The 19,982-nt window shown below is 42.5% G+C and overlaps 1 protein-coding gene across 2 annotated transcripts in view; it reads left to right on the top strand.

Moving 5' to 3' along the window:
* Positions 1-18,275, top strand: part of SLC25A39 (solute carrier family 25 member 39) — a 55,212-nt gene extending 36,937 nt beyond the window's left edge. For both annotated transcript variants that reach the window (XM_026717508.2, XM_026717513.2), the window contains 5 exons: positions 12,252-12,425; positions 13,201-13,310; positions 14,578-14,659; positions 15,579-15,659; positions 17,130-18,275. In XM_026717508.2, the coding sequence (XP_026573293.1) occupies positions 12,252-12,425; positions 13,201-13,310; positions 14,578-14,659; positions 15,579-15,659; positions 17,130-17,248 (566 nt within the window). In that variant the 3' untranslated portion in view covers positions 17,249-18,275. The remainder of the gene's footprint in view (positions 1-12,251; positions 12,426-13,200; positions 13,311-14,577; positions 14,660-15,578; positions 15,660-17,129) is intronic.
* Positions 18,276-19,982: the final 1,707 nt, after the last annotated feature.

Raw genomic sequence — 19,982 nt, 5'->3', positions numbered from 1 at the left:
TTTTGGCTGGCAATACCAGCAGAAGTGTTGTTTGTGCATAAATATTCATAAGACTTTTAATATGGCCACAGAAGTCTTCTAGAAGAGGTGGCCACTTTTAGGATTTGAGGAGGTGCTTTGTGAAATGCTTTGGATAGCTGTAATATTCTGGGGCTCTCTCATTCTGCAACATTAAGGTCTACAGGTTTCAAAATCTTTTTTTAGAATAATATAGGACTCTGATAAAAAGATGATCAAAAATACAAGTTATGAACCAGCATTCTGCCATTCAAATCACTTTCGCCTAAGACTCATCAGTCCCTGAGCCTCAGTTATCCATCCCTATCTGTTATATGTTGTTTACATTGGGTTATTTTACATTGGAGTATTATACAAAATATTGGTGTAAGATACAGTATATGAAACAGATGGAATATATGAAAGACTTCTGTTACATAAGCAGAGATATTAGAAGCTGCTAGTTTATGATTTGCTTTATGCTCAAATGTGCTAATTTTTTTCCTAGGTGTTCTATATCGTTACTGTCAGATTTAGCTGTATTAGAAACATAACAATTACTTGTAGAGACTTCTCACTGAAAGACATCTTTAGTGGGAAATTGTGTATGCATATTGGTTATTTACTCATATCAAGAATCACAATTAAAATAAGGCAACATAAAATTTAAATATAAAATTTAAAATTTAGAATATGATTAATATGTACAATAGATCTTGCTCAGAAACGAACAACATTAATTGCATTCTGTCACACGTACTATGAAGTCCTCAAGTATACACTGATCAGGACAAAAAGGACATGTATACATACTGTGTTTTTCCAACAATACGGCCTCCACCAATAGGAAGGCCCAACATGTTTTATTGGCATAAAATCAAATTAAGCCACTCCCCCCAAATTAAGGCCTATATTAAACATGTGAAATGGGGGGGAATGGCAGGGGGGGGCTTGTCGTTAGAAAGTACTTTTGTTGCATACCCGGATATGGTGCTGCCTGCGTTGGTGGGGCACTTCGTATTGGGAGACCTTCCACCACCATTGCTTTCCCTTCTCCCTTGCTGCCGCAGCGTTTAGAGCAACACCGCAGCATTTGGTGCAGCCATGTGCAGCCAGCCAGGGCTCCTCCCTGCAACCGGAGCCCTGCGGAGACACTTGGCTTCAGGTGCTCCTGTCACCGCCTTCCCTTTGCCTTCAAAGCTAAAGCCAATTATTTTAAAAATGACACCCTACTACAACAAAACACCCCCTGCCCGAGAGGGCAGCCCAACCCCACGTGGGGAGGCGAATCTCCTGGGGCCACAGCACAGGATTGGCTCACCCCAGGAGAAGCACCCAGCCGCCATCCCTGCCTGGCACTAGGCAGAGCACAACGAGTTTCATCTGGGGCACCCAGCACAGCTGAAAGGTGGGCCCGACTTCCCGATGGCAGAGCTCTCGCCAAGGCAGCGAGCGCCTCCCTGCCGGGCCCTCCGCTCATCCCACCAGGACCACGCCGGAGTTGTGCGGGCTGGGCAGAGCTGGGAAAGCGAGCCACGGGTGCGCGCCCACCTGCCAAGCAAAAGAGCCGGGCCGACCCAAGCTTGCCTTCCTTCCCAAGTCCCTCCAGCCTGAATCCGAAAGGGCCACCAGGAGAGGCCACCTGAGGCAGTGATAGCGCCCACCCAGTGATACCGCCTGTGCCGCGTCCTCCTCCATGCTGAGCCCCGCCAAGTCAGCGCCTCTGCCTGATGCCTGTTCCGCTGCAGCGTTTGGAGCTGCCAGCGCATTTGGAGATGTGTGGGGATGGGACAGGCGAGGGGTGGAAAGGATGGGGGGCTTCGGGCTCTCTCCAACGGCCAGGGAAGCAGCGCTGCCATCACCTCGCCTCCCTGTCCGCGGATGGGTGGGCGCTATCACTGCCTCGGGCAGCCTCTCTTGGTGGCACCTTCGGGTTCGCACTGGAGGGACTTGCGAAGGAAGCAAAGCTCAGGTTGGCCCGGCGCTTTTGCTTGGCTGGCTTTCCTAGCTCTGCCCAGCCCGCACGTCTCTGGAGCAGCCCTGGCGGGATGAGCGGAGGGTCCGGCAGGGAGGCGCTCACTGCCTTGGTGGCTCTGTTGCCGGGAAGGAGGGCCCGCCTGTCAGCTGTGCTGGGCGCCCCAGGCGAAGCTCTTCACACTGCCTGGCGCTGGGCGCTTCTCTCGAGGTGGGCCGATCCTGCACTGCGGCCCCGGGAGAATCGCCTCCCCATGTGGTGTTGGGCTGCCCTCTCGGGCAGGGGGTGCTTTGTTGTAGTAGGGTGTCATTTTTAAAATAATTGGCTTTACCTTCGAAGGCAAAGGGAAGGCGGCAACACGAGCATCTGAAGCCGAGTGTCTCTGCCAGGCTCCGGTTGCAGGGAGGAGCCCTGGCTGGCCACACGTGGCTGCCCCAAACACTGCGGCATTGCTCAACGCCACGGCAGCAAGGGAGAAGGGAAAGCAACGGTGATGGAAGGTGTCCCGATACGGTGCCCCACCAACTCTGAGGTCAACATCCAAGCTGTTGCCACCTGCCCACCCGAGGATGCAAGGGGGGGGGGAAATCAAGTCACCCCCGAAAAGGTGGCCTCGCCGTTTTTTCGGGGGTCAAAAAAAAATAAGGCCCAGCCTTATTTTGTGAGAAACACGGTATGTGTTGTTGTCTGCATGTCACCACAATCGCAAAGGGCAGAAGTCACCAGATAGCCCCATTTGTTTTGTGTGTTTTTGAATAATGTTATACCTGGGCACAGTCTATTCAATGATTTCCGTAGTTCTTAGCTTCTGCCAGACCCAGTTCTCCATTGGTTCCACCCAGTGTTAGTTCTTTATAGCCTTTCATAGGTTCACTATTAAATTCTTCGAAGACTTCTATCAACCTGTCATGCCCCCGCCAGAGTCTGAATCCGAGATGGAAGAAGAACAGCTGACAGAGAGCAGGAGAGTGGCTCCGTTGGCTGTGGAAGAAACTGGCGAAGGACAAAGTCAGGCTGGGCAGAGCAGGATAGAGGTAGAACAAGGGAGACGGGGTTCAGATAAGACCAAGGCCCACTCCATCCTATGGCACGCAGAGAAGAACACAGAAGAGAACGTGGCTATCAAGGAAGGAAAGCCCCCCGATTACCTTCACAAGGCACACCTGGGAATGGAGTTTAAAGGAGAGGCAGTTGGGAGGGGCGTTTCTTGGGAACAAACGCTGAATTCATTTAAGCGCTCAGAGTTGTGGCCTACATTCCTGGCATTGACTGTTTGAATTATTGACAATCTGTGTGATTGTCTTGCTGGAACTATTGCCATGATTCTTCACTTCTTGGAATCATTATCTTGCCTGGTCGAGTGATTGATTGCAGTCATTCTGCTTACAGGTTTGGACTGGAGTATCTGCAGCCAGAGGCTGCTGTAGGTTATTGAGAGTTTTGCAGCGATAAACCAGAACAATAAACACAGATGGCTGATGCTTCATTTAACATCTTTATAAACATAAGTAGATTTTACAAACCAGTTGTAGATTTCTCCAACATGGAGCAAACTCAAACAGAAACATGTTGCAAGTTCAGAGTTCCAATCTTCAGCAAACAAGCAAGTTAGTTTCATCTTCAATAGACAGACGCAGAGCTCAACATAGCTGCAGAGTTGCAGAGCTTAATATAGAGCCATGCCTAGGCTACTTTTAGTTTCAGTTTCCAGCCTAGACTACTTCTAGTTTCAGTTTCCAAAACAGTCCTTATTGGCTGACTTAGTTGCTATGCCTATTCATTAGCTGACCTTGTTACTATGCTCTGTTCCAGTTCATGAATATATTCTGACACTCCTCCCTTCATAACTGGAATAGACATAAATCCAAGTAACTTTATATTTTTCTCATGGTGTACTCCACCCAATGGCTTGGGGAAGCTGTCAGCCAAATTGTCTTCTGATGCACAGGATTCACTTTCATCCTCATCCAAACTGTTGTGAAAATCTGTACTCATAGGCGTTGGAGCAGTATTACAATCTTTCAAGATCTCTCCAACAACTGTTCAATTTTCCTTTGTTGACTGAGATTATAACCATCTTTCTTAGTTTTATGTATCTCTACACCGAGATAATTTTTTATTTCTCCTACATTCTTTAATTCAAATTTCTTCAACTTATTTGCAAATTTGTTTACCTGTGATTCATCCTTTGTCTACGGCTTCTTTCCACTTGTTCAATTTTAGGTAATGCGAATACTTCTTTGTAGTTCCTTGGCTCATACCATACATTGCACACTTTAACTTAACTAGTAGAATACCTGTCAGGTGGAATCCCCTTGTTCCCATCACTCTCACCTGCATGGCACTGACTGCTCTTGTGTGTCAACCCTCTCTTGCTTCATATCTTGTTCAACTTCTTCCCACTGAATGCTGACACCATCACTAAGTGAGTTACCATCACTAAGTGAATCACCATCACTAAATGAATCATTCCACAAATTGGCATCAATTCTGTTCCAATTTTGCTCTGCAAAGCTTGCAGACCTTGAAAATACTATTCTTTTGTTCCCATCGCTAAAGTGATAACTTGAGCCTGGCTCATAGCCCACAAACCTGAGCTTTTTAGCCTTTGGTTGCCCCTTTCTTCTAATTGCTTTTGGAATATGCACCTATGCATCGCTTCCAAACACCCTTAAGTGTGCTAGAGATGGTTTTCTCTCATATGGCACTGCATATGGAGTATCATTAATGGAGGAGCTCCACAACCTATTAACTAAATAGTTAGCAGTCAATATGGCTTCACCCCAATATGACCTGCTTAGACCAGAATCCTCTAGCAATGAGTCCTTCGTGTTTTGCAAGATTCCATTCTGTCTCTCAGCAACACCATTATCAGCTGCTGTGTAAGGATTTGTGCACCTGTGTTTTAATCCTAATTGTGCCAACCACTGTTGAAAACTTGTTGACATGAATTCTGAACCTCTTGTCAGTTTGCAGGTGACATATATGTTGTTTATACCTTCTTTCTATAAAGCTTACCCATTGCTTAAATTTCTGTAGCACCTCTGTTTTACTCTTTAGTAAATAGCAGAATCCAAACCTGCTATAGTCATCTACAATGACAAGCGCATACTTAGCTCCTCCCAAACTGGTTTGCATTGGGCCCACCAAATCTGCATGTACCAGCTCTAGAGCTCTGCCTTGTGCTACTCTTGCTTACTGGGAATGCCTTGGACTTTGATGTTTTTCATACTGCACAATCCAAATATGCCTTACATCCCTTAACATGCAATCCTGCATACTGATCCATCTTTTGAACAACTTCAAAGTTGGCATGACCAGATTTTCTGTGCAAAAGATGAACACATGAATCATATTTTGCAACATTGCCAAATGTTTGTGCACATTGAACTTTTTATCCCTGTAACATATAAGGTTATCATACTTTATGCCCTTTGCACATAAAATTCCATTTTTCTTTATAAGACATTGCCCATTTACAAATGTGGTCTCAAATCCTTGTTTGTCTAAACTAGAGACACTCAGCAAATTATATTCCATTTCTGGCACACATAAAATATTATGAAACCTTGTTTCCAAATACGGAATTTGCACACTGCCTCTTCAAATGACTTTAGCCTTCTTGCCATTTGCCAAGGCTACTGTGTCTCCTGCATCTGCATCCATCCTGCAAAACAATTTAGCATTATTAATAATCGTTTGGCTAGCCTCACTGTCAATAAGCCATTGATCCCTCCTCAGGGATTTCTCCTGGAAGCTTTTTCTATAATGGCGTTTCTGCTCTTCAGCTGTCAGGCTTGCTTTCAGAGTTTCCAGACTCAATTCCTGCTCTGGTTTGCATTCAGACACTGCAGACACAATGTCCCAAGTTTCATCTAGGCTGTTCAAAACTAAGACCACTTTCTGAGACTCAGGTATTCTCATCTCATGTTGTTCTAATTCCACTTTTTGATAATTGTACGATGTTCATGCATATACACTCACATGAATAATCCTCAATTTTTCCCAGACTTCCTTTGCAGTCTTTAAATCAGCTACAATGACAAACTGATCATCTTCTAAACTTAAGATGATATAAGCAAATGCTCTATTCTGCAGCTTCTGATCTGCAGCATTCAATGGTGCATGAGGTGGATTTTCAATAATATTCCAAAGCTCTTTAGTCTTCAGGAAACATTCCATCTTTGCAGCCCAAATAATATAGTTCTTCTGACCCAAATGGGGTAGAGAGCTTTCTTTAATTTTTTCAGCCATCCTGCAAAGCCTCTTGCCTTGTTTCTTACTTTTAAAACAGGCAGTTTCTCAGCTTTAATTACAATTCAGTCTTTTCTCTGGCCTTCTGGGCCCATAACCTATTGAGAGTTTTGCAGCGATAATTCAGCACCAGAAAAATAAACACAGATGGCTGATGCTTCATTTAACATCTTTATAAACATAAGTAGATTTTACAAACCAGTTGTACATAAGTAGATTTTACAAACCAGTTGTATATTTCTCCAACACGGAGCAAACTCAAACAGAAACATGTTGCAAGTTCAGAGTTCCAGTCTTCAGCAAACAAGCAAGTTAGTTTCATCTTCAATAGACAGACTCAGAGTTCAACATAGCTGCAGAGTTGCAAAGCTTAATATAGACCCAGGCCTAGGCTACTTTTAGTTTCAGTTTCCAGCCTAGGCTACTTCTAGTTTCAGTTTCCAAAACAGTCCTCATTGGCTGACTTAGTTGCTGTGCCTATTCATTGGCTGACCTTGTTACCATGCTCTATTCCAGTTCATGAATATACTCTGACACAGGTTTGTGGAAGAGCTTTTCTCCAGGCCAGAGAGTAAACGGGACATTGGGGGCAAAGTTGGTATCAATAAAGGGACTTATACCAGTTCTCTGGTATTGCCTTCGTGCCATGCCCCAGGTCATCATACAAACGAAGGAAGCTTTTCCTGGGTATTAATTTCTGATAAACTGGTTGTAGACCATAGAGTGGGTATTGTCTACATCTGCATGTGTGTATGAATAATGTATATTTGCCATTTTTGAAATTTTCATCTGAAATGCGAGTGAATTCTCCTTAAAATCATATTTATGTCTAAGTGTTTAAAGATGGTAATACGAAGTTGTATATTTCTTCTACATCATGTTTATATACTATGTTTCATTATATATATGTATGTATATGTATATGTGGATCTTTGGTTATTCGGGTTTTCTCCCGCGTAAGATTGGAAGTATCTAGGCAACGTTTCGATGAAATCTCATTCATCAACTTCAGGCTTGTGTCTTCAGCTCTGTGTTTCTCAGAGTGATGTGAGCTTGCAGCTGCTTCTTCCTTTTAACTGCTAGTGGGGGTATGACTTGATTGGGTAGGGGCTTGGCTGTGTTCTGATTGGGTGGGGGTTGTTCTCATTGGTAGGGGGTTTGGCTGTGTTCTGATTGGTTGGGGGGTTGGCCGTGTTCTGATTGGCTGGAGGCGTGTTCTGTTCAGGTGGGGGCTTGGTTGTGCTCAGGTTAGTCTTAGTTGCTTGGGGATTTGAGCTGGTGAGCTGTGATCCTGCTGTTTGGCTTCAAGTTTGTGGTCGTGCTGCATCTTCATGGTGGGTGTCAGTTTGCTTCATGTATGGCTCGGAGGGGTTTGAAGTGGGTAGTGATGCAGCTGCAGTGCGGCTTCTTGTCCGTGGTCGTGTCTCATCTTCTGTGTGGGTGTGAGTCTGCTTTCTACGTGGAAGTGTGGTGGTGGCATCTTGTGTGGCCCTCATGGGTGTGGGTCTGGTGTCATTCTTCATGTTAGGTACTCGTCTGTTCATGACAGTGGGTTTCCAAATGGCTGGTAAGCGGGAGGTGTCATCTCGTTTATTCATGCTGTGTGGGCGTTTTTCTATCTCTATGGCTTCTCTGATTATTCTGCTGTTGAAGTGTTTGGTTTTGGCGATAGTTCTGGTATTTTTAAAGTCAATCTCATGTCCTGTGGCTTTGAGGTGTTGGACCAGGGAAGAGGTCGTTTCTTCTTTTTTGATTGAGTTCTTATGTTCTTCAATGCGTGCACTTATTCTTCTGTTAGTTTGTCCAATGTATGCGGTGGGGCAGGCAGTGCAAGGGATTTCGTATACTCCTTGGTTTTCTAATTTGATTTTGTCTTTGGGGTTTCTTAGGATGGTGGATATTTTGCTGTTTGTGCAGAAAGCTGTTTTAATGTTGTGTTTTTGGAGGATCTTGCTGATTTTGTCTGTGGTGCCTTTTATATATGGGAGGAGGGCTTTGCCGTTCTCTTGTTCTCTGTCTTGGATATGTGTGTGTGTGTGTGTATTTTCACGGATACAGATAGGCAGGCAGCTCCAATCACGCTTTGCTCACACTAGCACAAAGCCAAAAGCACCAGCCTGAAGATGGTGAGTGGGATCTCATTGAAACGTCGCCAAGATACTCTCAATCTTATATGGGAAAAGACCCGAACACACCAAGACCTGCATATATATATATATGTGTGTGTGTGTTTTCTTAAGTTTTCGCGGGTACTTACATGTATGGCATTCAGCTTTGTTCGGGTATTTTCCCACGTCATTGTAGTTGTGCTTTTAAAGTTGTAGCAACATTTCGGCAGAATCTCACCTGCCATCATCAGGTTTCTGTATTGTGTTCGTCCGTGAGTCAGACTTTTACAGTTGTTTCAGTTTTAAATTTGGGGCTAGCCTACTACTGTATGTGGCCAGGCATGATGCACAGGGGACTTCATATATGCCTTGGTTTTCCAGGTTAATTTTATCTTTGGGGTTTCTAAGGATGGCTGCTATTTTTCTGGCTGTTTTGAAGGCAGTCTTTATGTGATCCCTGTGTAGTATCTTACGGATTTTGTCTGTAGTACCTCTTATGTAGGGCAGGACAGCTGTTCCATAGGTCTGTTCATCTTCTAGGTCTCCATTATGTCTCTCTGGAGTAGGTCTGTCAATTTTGTTTTGTAATCTTTTCTGTCCATTATTACTGTGGCATTCCCTTTGTCTGCTGGAAGTATGATTATGCTGCTATCTTTTTGGTGGGCTTGCAGGGCTTTTAGTTCTTTGTGCAAGTTGCTTTTGGGTGGTTTGCTTGTGCATAGGATGTTAGTAACTTGGTGTCTTATTCTATCAGCTTCATCTGTTTTTAATTTAGTTAGGCTGGATTCTACTGCACATATGATGGATTCTGTGGGGATTTTTTGGGGTGCTATAGCATAATTGAATCCTTTGGTTAGGACATCTGTTTCTGTTTTGGTGAGTTCTCTGTTGGAAACTTTATATACTAATTGTCTCAGGTGTTGTTGTGAGTTGTTGGGGGCTTTCTTGTCATGTTCTAATTTCTTTAGTTTCTTCAAGAGTTTGTCATTTTTGTAAGTGGTTTCAGTTTCAGCTCTCCAAGTTGTAAGTTGTTTTATCTTGTCCCAAAGTAGAGGGTGGATTTTGTTGCTCAATTCCAGGTGTAGTGCTAGCAAGTCTTTGTTTAACTGATCCAATTGGAATCTCATTCTGTGGAGCTCGTTCCTGAATAGAGCCATTTCAGTTCTTTTCAGGACACGTTTAGTAGCTGCTGTGCTCTGATGAAATGTTAATTTGAAGCAGGTTGCTGTTGCATTGTTGTCTCTGCAACTGCATAGGAATTTGAGGTCACATAGTATTCCTGTTCTTTTAACTTCCAGCTTCTCATAGGTTTTGGTCTGGCTGTTTATTTCCTCCCCGTAGAGGTCTGATATTTGTTTTCTTAAGTTTTTGTGGGTACTTACATGTATGGTATTCAGCTTTGTTCGGGTATTTTCCCACATCATTATAGTTGTGCTTTTCAAGTTGTAGTGACGTTTTGGCAGAATCTCATCTGCCATCATCAGGCTTCTGTATTGTGTTCATCCGTGAGTCAGACTTTTACAGTTGTTTCAGTTTTAAATTTGGGGCTAGCCTACTGCTGGGCCAGAATGGTTTTTTCTTCATCCTGATTGGTTGGGAGTCTTGGTCTGTGTTTATTGGTCTTGGAGTTTGCTGTGTCCTGCTTGATTGGTGTTTCTAGTATCTTCTGTCTGTTTTGTGGCTTTTTTTGTCTTGATTGGCTGGCAACATTGTGTTCCTGTATTGGAGGCTTTTAGTGCAGCTTGGCTCCGAGTAAATGGACGGCTATCATTTGTTAGGAAGCTAGGTTTCATCTGGGTGCCTGATTGGGGTGTGTTAGAGCTGGAGGTATCGGGGGATCTGTTTGTGCCCAGGTGTTTGCCTGGCTTGTGGTGTGGAGATTTTTTTGTTTGTGAGTGCAGGCTTCCAAATAATTGACAGTCTGGTGGAATCATCTCTTCTATTCATGCTTTCAGGTCTTTTTTCAGTCTATGGCTTCTCTGATAATTCTGTGGCTGGGGTTTTCTATAGTGGCTAGGGTTTTGATGCCATTGAAGTTGATGCTATGACCTGTGGCTTTCATGTGTTGGACTAGTGAGGAAGTATGTTCCAGCTTTTTTATTGCATTTTTGTGTTCATCCAGGCGGGTGTTTATTCTTCTATTGGTCTGTCCGATGTATGTGGCAGGGCATGATGCGCAGGGGACTTCATATGTGCCTTGGTTTCCAGGTCAATTTTTATCTTTGGAGTTTCTAAGGATGGCTGCTATTTTTCTGTCTGTTTTGAAGGCAGTCTTGATGTGATGCCTGTGTAGTATCTTGCTGATTTTGTCTGTAGTACCTCTTATGTAGGGCAGGACAGCTGTTCCATAGGTCTGTTCATCTTTTAGGTCTCCATTATGTCTCAGTGTGTTTTTGTGGATCAGGCCTGTGATTTTGCTTTTGTGGCTGTCAGTACTTTAGTCAGGGTGCATAGTTCAGTCTTTACGTGCGTCTTGTCTGCCAGGCGTTTTGTTCTGGCAATTAGTGTTTTGGCCACAGAGTTTATCTGTGCTGCATGGTGATGGGATTGGGCATTGAGGTAACGGTTGGTGTGTGTTTTCTTCTGGTATATGGTGTGTCCTAGTGTGCCATCTGTTTTTTTGTAGATTAGTACATCTAGCAATGGTAGTTGTTTGTTTGTTTCTGTTTCCATGGTGAATTTGATTTTTGGGTGTGTGCTATTGAGGTGTGTTAGGAAATTGTTTAGGTTTTCTTTTCCATAGCATCCCAACCAGGCACCCAGATGAAACCTAACTTTCTAATAAATGATAGTCATCCGTTTACCTGAAGCCAAGCCGCACTAAAAGCCTCCAATACAGGAAACACAATGTTGCCAGCCAATCAAGACAAAAAAAATGCTATGAACACATAGCCAGGCCTCAAACTATGAGCCAAACCAAAACCCGGAACGTCACCTCACAGCCACCCGCTGAGGATATCACATCACGGAACTCAGGAGGTTACACCACAAAACCTCAAAATGTCACAACACAGCCAACAACCAGGAGATTACAGCACAAGACCTAGAATGTCAAAACAATAGAACTCAGAAGGTCATAACACAGCCCATTACCCAGGTCGTTACAACACAGGAGGCTGATAGACACACAGCCAATACCTCAGCCACACATGTTCTTACAAAAAAGCCAGCCAATCTGCAAACATCAACTCCATCAACCAATCAAGAAATGACAACACAGCCAACCTCCCCACCAGTATATATATGGAGACAGCAGCTCCAATCATGCTTTGCTCGCACAAGCACGAAGCCGAAAGCACCAGCCTGAAGAACCTCGTCGAAACGTTGCCAAGATACTCTCAATCTTACAGGGGAAAAGACCTGAACACGCCAAGACCTGCATACACACACACACACACACACACACACACACACACACACACACTATGGGAACGATACTACGTTTCTTCTATACCATCTTCTATGTTTAAAGATGGTTATAGGATTAAGTAAAATTGGGTGTTTTTATTAACCACCCCAAAGCGTCAATTGCCTTTTGTGACCATAACCAACACACTGTGCAATTACTTTTCCCAGGTAAATCGTTGTTATCTACTTCACAGTCAATTTTCAGACTGGCATTTAGAAAACAGTTCTGGTTTCAGTGACTCTCTTACCTGATCTAAGGAGACTGCTGAGCAGGGGAAAGATTTAATGTTGAGAGCGAGATAGCTACTTCATTAAAACTTCTATTGATTTCCTTGGTATTATAATGTTCAGCCACCTAAAGCCTGTTTTGGTTTCTGTTCCAGTGATTTTTATAAAAGAAACCAATCTTCCACTTTGGTATTTGAGCGGGCCCCTGGCCTGAAGTAGAAGGAAGTAGTGTTGATAAAGAAAAGTTGGTTTCTCATGCTGGATTGGGTTTTCCTCCATAGTGGGTGCAGTAACTATGATCAGCCCCTTGGAACTCATACGAACAAAAATGCAGTCTCGTCAGCTGAGCTACCAGGAACTTCGTGTCTGCATCCAGTCTGCAGTGGCACAAGATGGATGGATGTCTCTTTGGAGGGGCTGGGGTCCAACAGTGTTACGGGATGTTCCTTTCTCAGGTATGAATTGAAGAAGAGGATTTGGGTCACTAGCAACAAGGATGTAAGGAGATTAGAATGCATTACAAACAGAGATGGTATCAGTAGAGATGGGCATTATTGTAAAGCTAAAGATCAGTTTCTTAGTTGTTAGATAAGGAAGCTATGCAGTTGCCACCTTGAACATTTTAAAAAAGAAATTTGTATACTTTAAAAAAACACAAAGGAATGGGATTATATCATTATATATATAATAAAGCCCTGGTGGCACAGTGGTTAAAGTGCAATATTGAAAGGAGACTCTGCCCACAACAAAGAGTTTGATCCTCACAGACCTCAAGATTGACTTACCCTTCCATCCTTCCGAGGTCAGTAAAATGTGGAGTCACATTGTTGTGGGAAATATGCAAATAATGCTTCAAAATTTTAAACTGACCAGAGAGTGCTATAAAGCACCATGGGGTGATATATAAGCCTATACACTGATGCCATTGCTATACAGCCCTCAGGAACGCATTTTTACTTCAAAATTAATCTTCCAGAGTGGTAGATAAAGAGTTTGTCTAGGTGGAAGTCATTTCTGCCTTTACCAGAAGTCTTCTACTAGTCTAATCTAATTGTCTACTTTGTCTACTCTAATCTGAGCAAAGCTATCCATAATGTTACTGTATTGAGAGAGTTGCAAACTGTACAAATGACTACACCTTATTTTTTATGCAGAGAAAAATACGGTGAACTGATATCTACAACCTCTTTCTGTTTTCCTCATGTTTCCCTTTCTCTTGCTTCCCAATAGCTCTATATTGGTGTAATTATGAACTAATAAAAGATCTGCTGTGTAGGCAGTTCTGCCTTGATGAAGCCACTTTCATGATCAGTTTTGCAGCTGGAGCTGTTTCTGGCATGGTGAGTTCCAGAGCTTTATAGATCTTTGTATAAATGTGAAGACCTATGATCCAGAATATGCTGAAGTTACATGAACTTTATAATACGCAATGGAGGAGAAGATGTAGGCTTTAGATGCAGCAGTGCTGTAATTCCCACTAGTTCAGTTATCACAATAAATAAACATGGTTCCTGGAAGTTGTATTCTACAGTCAAAGCCACTGGCCATGTTAGTCAAGCTAGTGGGCCAGGCCAATAGCTACAAATGAAGGGCCCTTTTGTTAGAGTTTGCATAAATTGATGTCCAGAAAACACAGAGACTGATTCAGCAGGATCATTAACTTCTTTATAAACATATTAATATGAGTAAAGTTTACAATACCATTTGTAGATTCTTTCAGCGTAACATAAGCAAAAACACAAGCAGCAGCTCAGAGCAGATATCAGTTTAATTTCTATTCTCAGCAAAGCACACAGAGCCAAACTACATCTAGTCTCAGCTTCCATTGGCTGGTCTGTTGCCATGCTTAATCACCTGCTGACTTTGTTAACTATGTCTCTCCCAGTTAATGAATATACTCACACTTTTATACATGGAAATCTGTTTTAGTTAATTTTAATGGATCTTAGCAATAGCATCTTCATTTTTACTGCTAAATAGCCGGATTAGCGCAGGGGTGTCAAACTCGCATCATCATGGCAGCGTCATGTGATGTATTGCAACTTTTTTTTCCAGCTTTGCTAAACCAGCACATGACACATCTGGCCTACGGGCCGCAAGTTTGACAGCCCTGTGTTAAGAGCCTGAAATTTCTGCACTTAAACTCAGTGATCCATGGACCACAGAAGCTAATGATCTTACTTTAAAATTATACTGTTCACTGAGTGATGGAAGTCAACACATCTCAATACCTCTTTCTGTTAAAAGCACATAAGGCTAGTTCTTCAGCTGGGCACACCAGGAGAAGAAAGTTTCTAAGTCTATCATAGTCTGCTTAATATAGTCCTTCACATCATAAGTTTTACCCATTTTAGAAAGAAATATGTAACTTAAATCCTGGCAGTAAACATTTGTCGTATCTTCTTTTTTCTTTCTTACCGGAATGGCTATACTCTGCCCTCAGTTTTCACAGTTATTTAAAGTTAATAGAGTACACTGTTTTCAGCAATAAGAAGTAGTATTCAAGTTAATAACCTGAAATGAAGGATTCATTATAGAAAATTTGCTTTCATCCCATCTAAATGTTGTACAGATAGTGACTAACAGAACATCCTACCTATTCTCCAGGTGGCTGCTACTTTGACTTTGCCCTTTGATGTTGTAAAGACTCAGCGACAGATTGAGCTAGGAAACATGGAGACACTCCAAGGTAAGAAGTGAACAACTGCCAAGGGTAATAGGTAACTATCAAACAGAAGGTAGCTCCTTTGAACATATATTCCTATACTTGAGTTAATAGTGGTGGAAGGAATTTACAATTGATGGAAGAGAAAAGGATTAAATTTAAAAGTCATAAAAAAGACACAGAATGGTGAACTGAAGGGGCAGTCCTAGCTCATTGGCAAGAAAGATCACTTTAACTTTTGATCAAAAGAGTTTATCTTTGGTTCTTATTCACACAAAGCTGCAGGTAAGAACCAATCAAATTCCATGATATTCAAGTTTGATTTTTCAGAATTATCATCTTGGCCAAGTGAATAATTTCCAGAAGGATTATTACTTACTTCTGGTCCAGTAGGTACACACTTTCATAATTGACAGAGTTTGCTTGAAGTTTTGCCTCTTCCAGACTCCAATCATATTTCTCTAAAGTATTTGCACGGTGTTTCACAGCATCTAGTTGGAGGAACATTTTAGCAACAAACTGGTCTGCCCTGGTGAGAAAAAAGGCTTCTTTGGCTTAATTGTAATTAAAATAATCTCATTAACACATTATGTCTATGCTAAAGAAGAAGTTCTGTGGTGAATTGAAAAGAAAGAGATCTGTCCTTCCAGTGCATGCCCTATAGAGAAACTCTGTTTTGTAATTTAAGAATGGATGGTTGCATGGTTAATGCTACCAAATTACGATACACTCTATAAGGGGAACATCGATAGAGAAGATAGATTTTCGGGAGGGTGGTGAATTCTCTTATAGTGCCCCCACTCACACACTCAAGTGTACATGATTATAAGTAATCTAACATATGAAACTCACATATGAATACAGGCTGCAAATATGAAAATGTAATATAACAATCTGTATAGCAGTTGATTTGTTTACTACTTGTTATTTTCTTCTTGCTCAGTTACCACTCCCAAATCTTCGTCAACTTGGCTACTTATGCAGAAGATTTGGGCAGAATCTGGCACACGAGGACTCTTTACAGGTGATATTATCTAATTTTATGCTAAAATCTCTACTTTAACCTTTGGGGAAGATGGGCCTGTGGTGAAAATTATGGCTGCCTATAATCTTGTACTCTTAATCATTAAAACAATATTATGTCTCTGCTTTTGCCAGTGTTAATGTGGTTTGCATAATGTCAGTGCAGTCTGACAACTAAACTTAAAAGAAGATACATATTCATTTGCGTTTCTGCATCTGTCATTGCCAGACTAGACAATTGGCGCTATAGAATTCCCTTTCCTCACGTAGATCAGAAAGAATGAGGAGGGAAGCGGCAATCAACTAGACCAGGGGTGTCAAACACTATTTCATTGAGGGTCACATCAGGATTGTGTTTGACCTTGGGGATTGGGTGGGCATGACCAGCTCGATGTCACTCATGTCGGGGCACCTGTGGTGGCCCGGGTGGGGTTTGGGGGATCCCTTGTCTCCAGTGGAGAAAGGTAAAACCAGGGAGAGCATCAAACCCTTGTCCTCCAAAGGAGCCTCACTATCCCTCTCAGGCCACATGGAGGATCTCTGGACAGTGGCGCAGGCTGTCCAGAGTCCTAGGCAGTGAAGGGCAAGTGACCAGACCAGCTCTCAGGGCACTGGGACCCCACAGCCCGAGACCCCTCCCAGCTCGCTTCCCCGAGGGGATGCCCAGTTACGCTTACTTGCTCCTTGAGACTGCTGCTGCTGTTCTTTCTCTCCTTGACTAGTTTGCTCATGGTGTGTGTGGGAGGGCAAAGTGTGTGGGTTAGAGGAAGGTCCACTCCCTTTCTGTGAAGGAGACCTGGCTTTGTAACCAAAGCATCCTCAGCGATAGTATGGGGAAGAGGTCAGAGGAAGAGACAAGGGGATGGTGAAAGGGCAGCAGGGCTGCTGGTGGCCCAGTGCTAAGGCAGGGATTCCTTCAGAACCTCCCTCCATCTCATTATAATCCTCCCTCCCTTCCTTCTTCCTTCTCCTTTCCTTCCCATCTTTCTTTTTTCTTTGTCTTTCCTCTTTCCTGTCCCATCTTGGATGCCCAAGTGCAAAAGGGAAAACATTTCTCATTTTGTTTAGTTTTGCTTTTAGTTTGTTTTGCTAGCCTTCTGCCAGCGAAAACAGAGCTCAGGGGGCTTGTGTAGAGGCCTTCTACCAGCAAAAACAGAGCTCCATTTTTTCTGGCAGAGGGCTGCAGGAGGCTGTCACAGTCAAAAAAACAGCCTGTGAAGGCTTTGTGCGTCCCTCCGGAGCTTTCCCTCCATTTTCACTGGTAGAGGTACCCCAGGCCAGCCCTTCGCTGTTTCCAGGGCAGTCCCATGGGCCAGATCTAAACACCCCACAGGCCCAAGTTTGACACCCCTGAACTATACCCTTCAGTTCACTGTATCAGCAAAAAGACAGGATAGTTTTGCATTAGGCAAGATGTATTTACTTGTCCTCTTTCTCCCTTTCCTGCACTTTCCTTCCAAAACTCATATAGGTTTTCTGCCTCGTGTTATCAAAGTGGCTCCAGCCTGCGCTATCATGATTAGCACATATGAATTTGGCAAGACCTTCTTCCAGAAAATGAACCAGGAACGGCAGTTAAATAGTCTCTGAAGCCTATAAACAGAGTTTTGGATGGCAGCCTCCAGTGGACCAAAGAAATGCGGATGGCAAGAGAAAGGACACATTTTGATAGATTTGGGGGGAGGGATGGGGGACACCCAATTTGTGAATAGGGTTGGATATAAAAGTGGATCCAGCTGTGAATAATTTTAATCAAGATTAAGAAGACCACATAACCAATAAATCTCTTGCTTTCCTTAGAGGATTTCTCATTCATCAGGCAAATTCCAGGTGCCTTTAGCTAGCTTCTGGTCTCCTGCCTCTCTCTTTTTCCTGATGGACAGCTAAGCCTCTTGGCTTTAAACCCTCTTAGGTATTGTCCAGATTGGATGCTATAACTTTTGGCTTATTTGAAGAGGAGATGCTCCAGAATATCTTAGAGTTTAAGCCAATTGCATAGCATGATCTCGGAGCTTTGGGATTGTTGGCCCGTTGCAAAAGGATAAAAGAACAAGGGGGACAAAACAGCCTAGCAATTGCCATGCCCACTGCTTCATTACTATTATTATTATTATTATTATTGGTAGGTCTTCATAGAGTAAAAGTTGCTGGTAGGCAGCAGATGTTTCCATCTGTTTTCAAAGGTTTTATTGGCCTGCATGCTTTTTTTTAACCTTTTCCTGTGCATGAGAAATATAGTTGTCTGAAGTTGCAATCCCATGCTGGACTTTGACAGCTTTGAATAGAAACACTGATTTTGAACACTCAGGTTTTCCCCAGCTCTTCCCTTCATGCTGTCACAAACAGCTTGAACTCTGAAATCTTCACACTGAGTAGCATGAATGAAAATGAATTAGACTCCTGATCTCTAGTTCAATATCTGCTATATTGAAGGAGAGCTCAGAATAGCTAGTCAAGGTTTGTTTTGATGCCAGGTACCATATGTAGCATCATTAGCAGTTGATAGTCTTGTCCCTTCTGTGTTGTTAATTTATGTGCCTGTTGCTTATATATTTGTAGAGGGGGGAAAAGCTGAGCTTTTTATTTCTTGAATAAAATTCACCCTTTTTTAGCAAAACAACAGTACACATTACTTCACTGTTGATATGTCTTTCTGTTGGGTTTTCCTTTCCTTGCATCCTCACTGGGTACCCTTAGATTGTATTATAAAACTCAGGTCACTGTTTTTGAGATCTCCTATCTTTTGACCATGCTATTGGAATTTAGGAAGAACACTGAAGAGTATGATTTTCTGCTGTTATCTGAAATCTTGGAATGACATTGTCAAAAAAAGACAGATGATAAGTTTAAAGAACAAAACACGTTGCTGGAATTGATGTATCAGCAATACAATACTTTGATGGGTTTTAGAGAATATAGTGAATCATTTTGAAATAATAAAATTTAATGAGAATGCCCTATTTCCAGTAGTTAATTACTTTTGCTTAATTTTTCTTAATACTTTTCTGTTTCCTTACCCCATAAGGGAATAGCATTATTTTTAAAAATCAGGGAAAGTCATCCATCTCAATTCAGTGATGATAAAACCGTGTTCCCTGTACTCTATATCAGGGGGTCACCAAACTTTTGGACCTCAGGGACCACCAAATTCCTAATTTTAGATGCCAAGGACCACTACCGGTTCTGTGGGCGTGACATAATTTGTGGATGTGGCTTGGTGGTTGTGTGACTGGCTGGACATGGCTTGTATGTAAATATTATAAATATTTATATAAATATTGATTTTTTTTATAAAAAGCAACTTTTACCCAAAATCAGGCAAAGCAGGCAGGCAAATTGAGTTGCTCACAGAATCACAGATTCATTCAGAAATCTATCTATCTGCCATTGGCTAGCTCAATCTGTCACATAAATTTTGATTGCAAGCAAACTCATAAAATTTGCTAGCAAGCTAACTCACAAAATTAACTCACAACACACCATGTACGTAAATATTGAATTTTTTTATTAAAGCAATTTTTACCCAAAATCAGGCAAAGCAGGCAGATTGAGTTGCTCATAGAATCATCTATCTATCTGCCATCAGCTAGCTCAGTCTCTCAAATTTGCTTGCCGTGAGTCTGCACCAAATTTGCTTGCAAGCAAACCTTCAGTCCTAAGGGAAGCAGAGCCGAAGATCTAAAGACTAGCTAGAAAGCAAGAAATCCTATCATTTCCTGCTTCCTAGCTAATCTAAATCTCCCAGCACAGCAGAACAGATGATGGTTGGAAAAAGGAAACATAGCAATTTTAGCAGGCAAGTTTGCCAGGTAAGGAGTGAGTGGGAGGGGAGCATTCCTGTTGGCCATGTGGGCAGTGCAGCCTTGTGTTTCTGTGCAGCCTGGATTAATTGCTTTGGGGGGGGGTGCTCTGGGGGTGAGATTTCTCTGCAGACCATCAACGTTTTCTCACGGCCCACCGGTTGGCGACTGCTGCTCTATATGACCAAAAAAAATGGCACACACACTGCCATGAGGCCTCTGGCAACAAAAAGTAGGTCCATCCTAGTTTAAGGTCTTATATAAAAATCTTTAAATTCTTATCTAGTGAGAATTGTCACGATTAGAGGGGTGCATTTGATTCCTAAATAAAATGTTGAGTGTTGTTATTCTTTTTGTTTCACTCTAGCATGCTGATTCACTAGATTTACCCATAAATACATTTTATTGTATGAACAAAGAGGAAATTGGTTTCAATGGATGAGTTTGCATAACATGGTGCACCAGGCTAAATAGGAGTTTTCTTCAATATAAGATGTAAACTCAACTGTCGTGTCAGTGTATTG

The sequence above is a fragment of the Pseudonaja textilis genome, chromosome Z, assembly GCF_049901715.1.
Source record: "Pseudonaja textilis isolate UNSWEBS1 chromosome Z, rPseTex1.2, whole genome shotgun sequence".
NCBI lineage: Eukaryota > Metazoa > Chordata > Lepidosauria > Squamata > Elapidae > Pseudonaja > Pseudonaja textilis.
The sequence above is the reverse complement of the archived record's forward strand: the minus strand, read 5'-3'. Positions and strand labels throughout refer to the sequence as shown.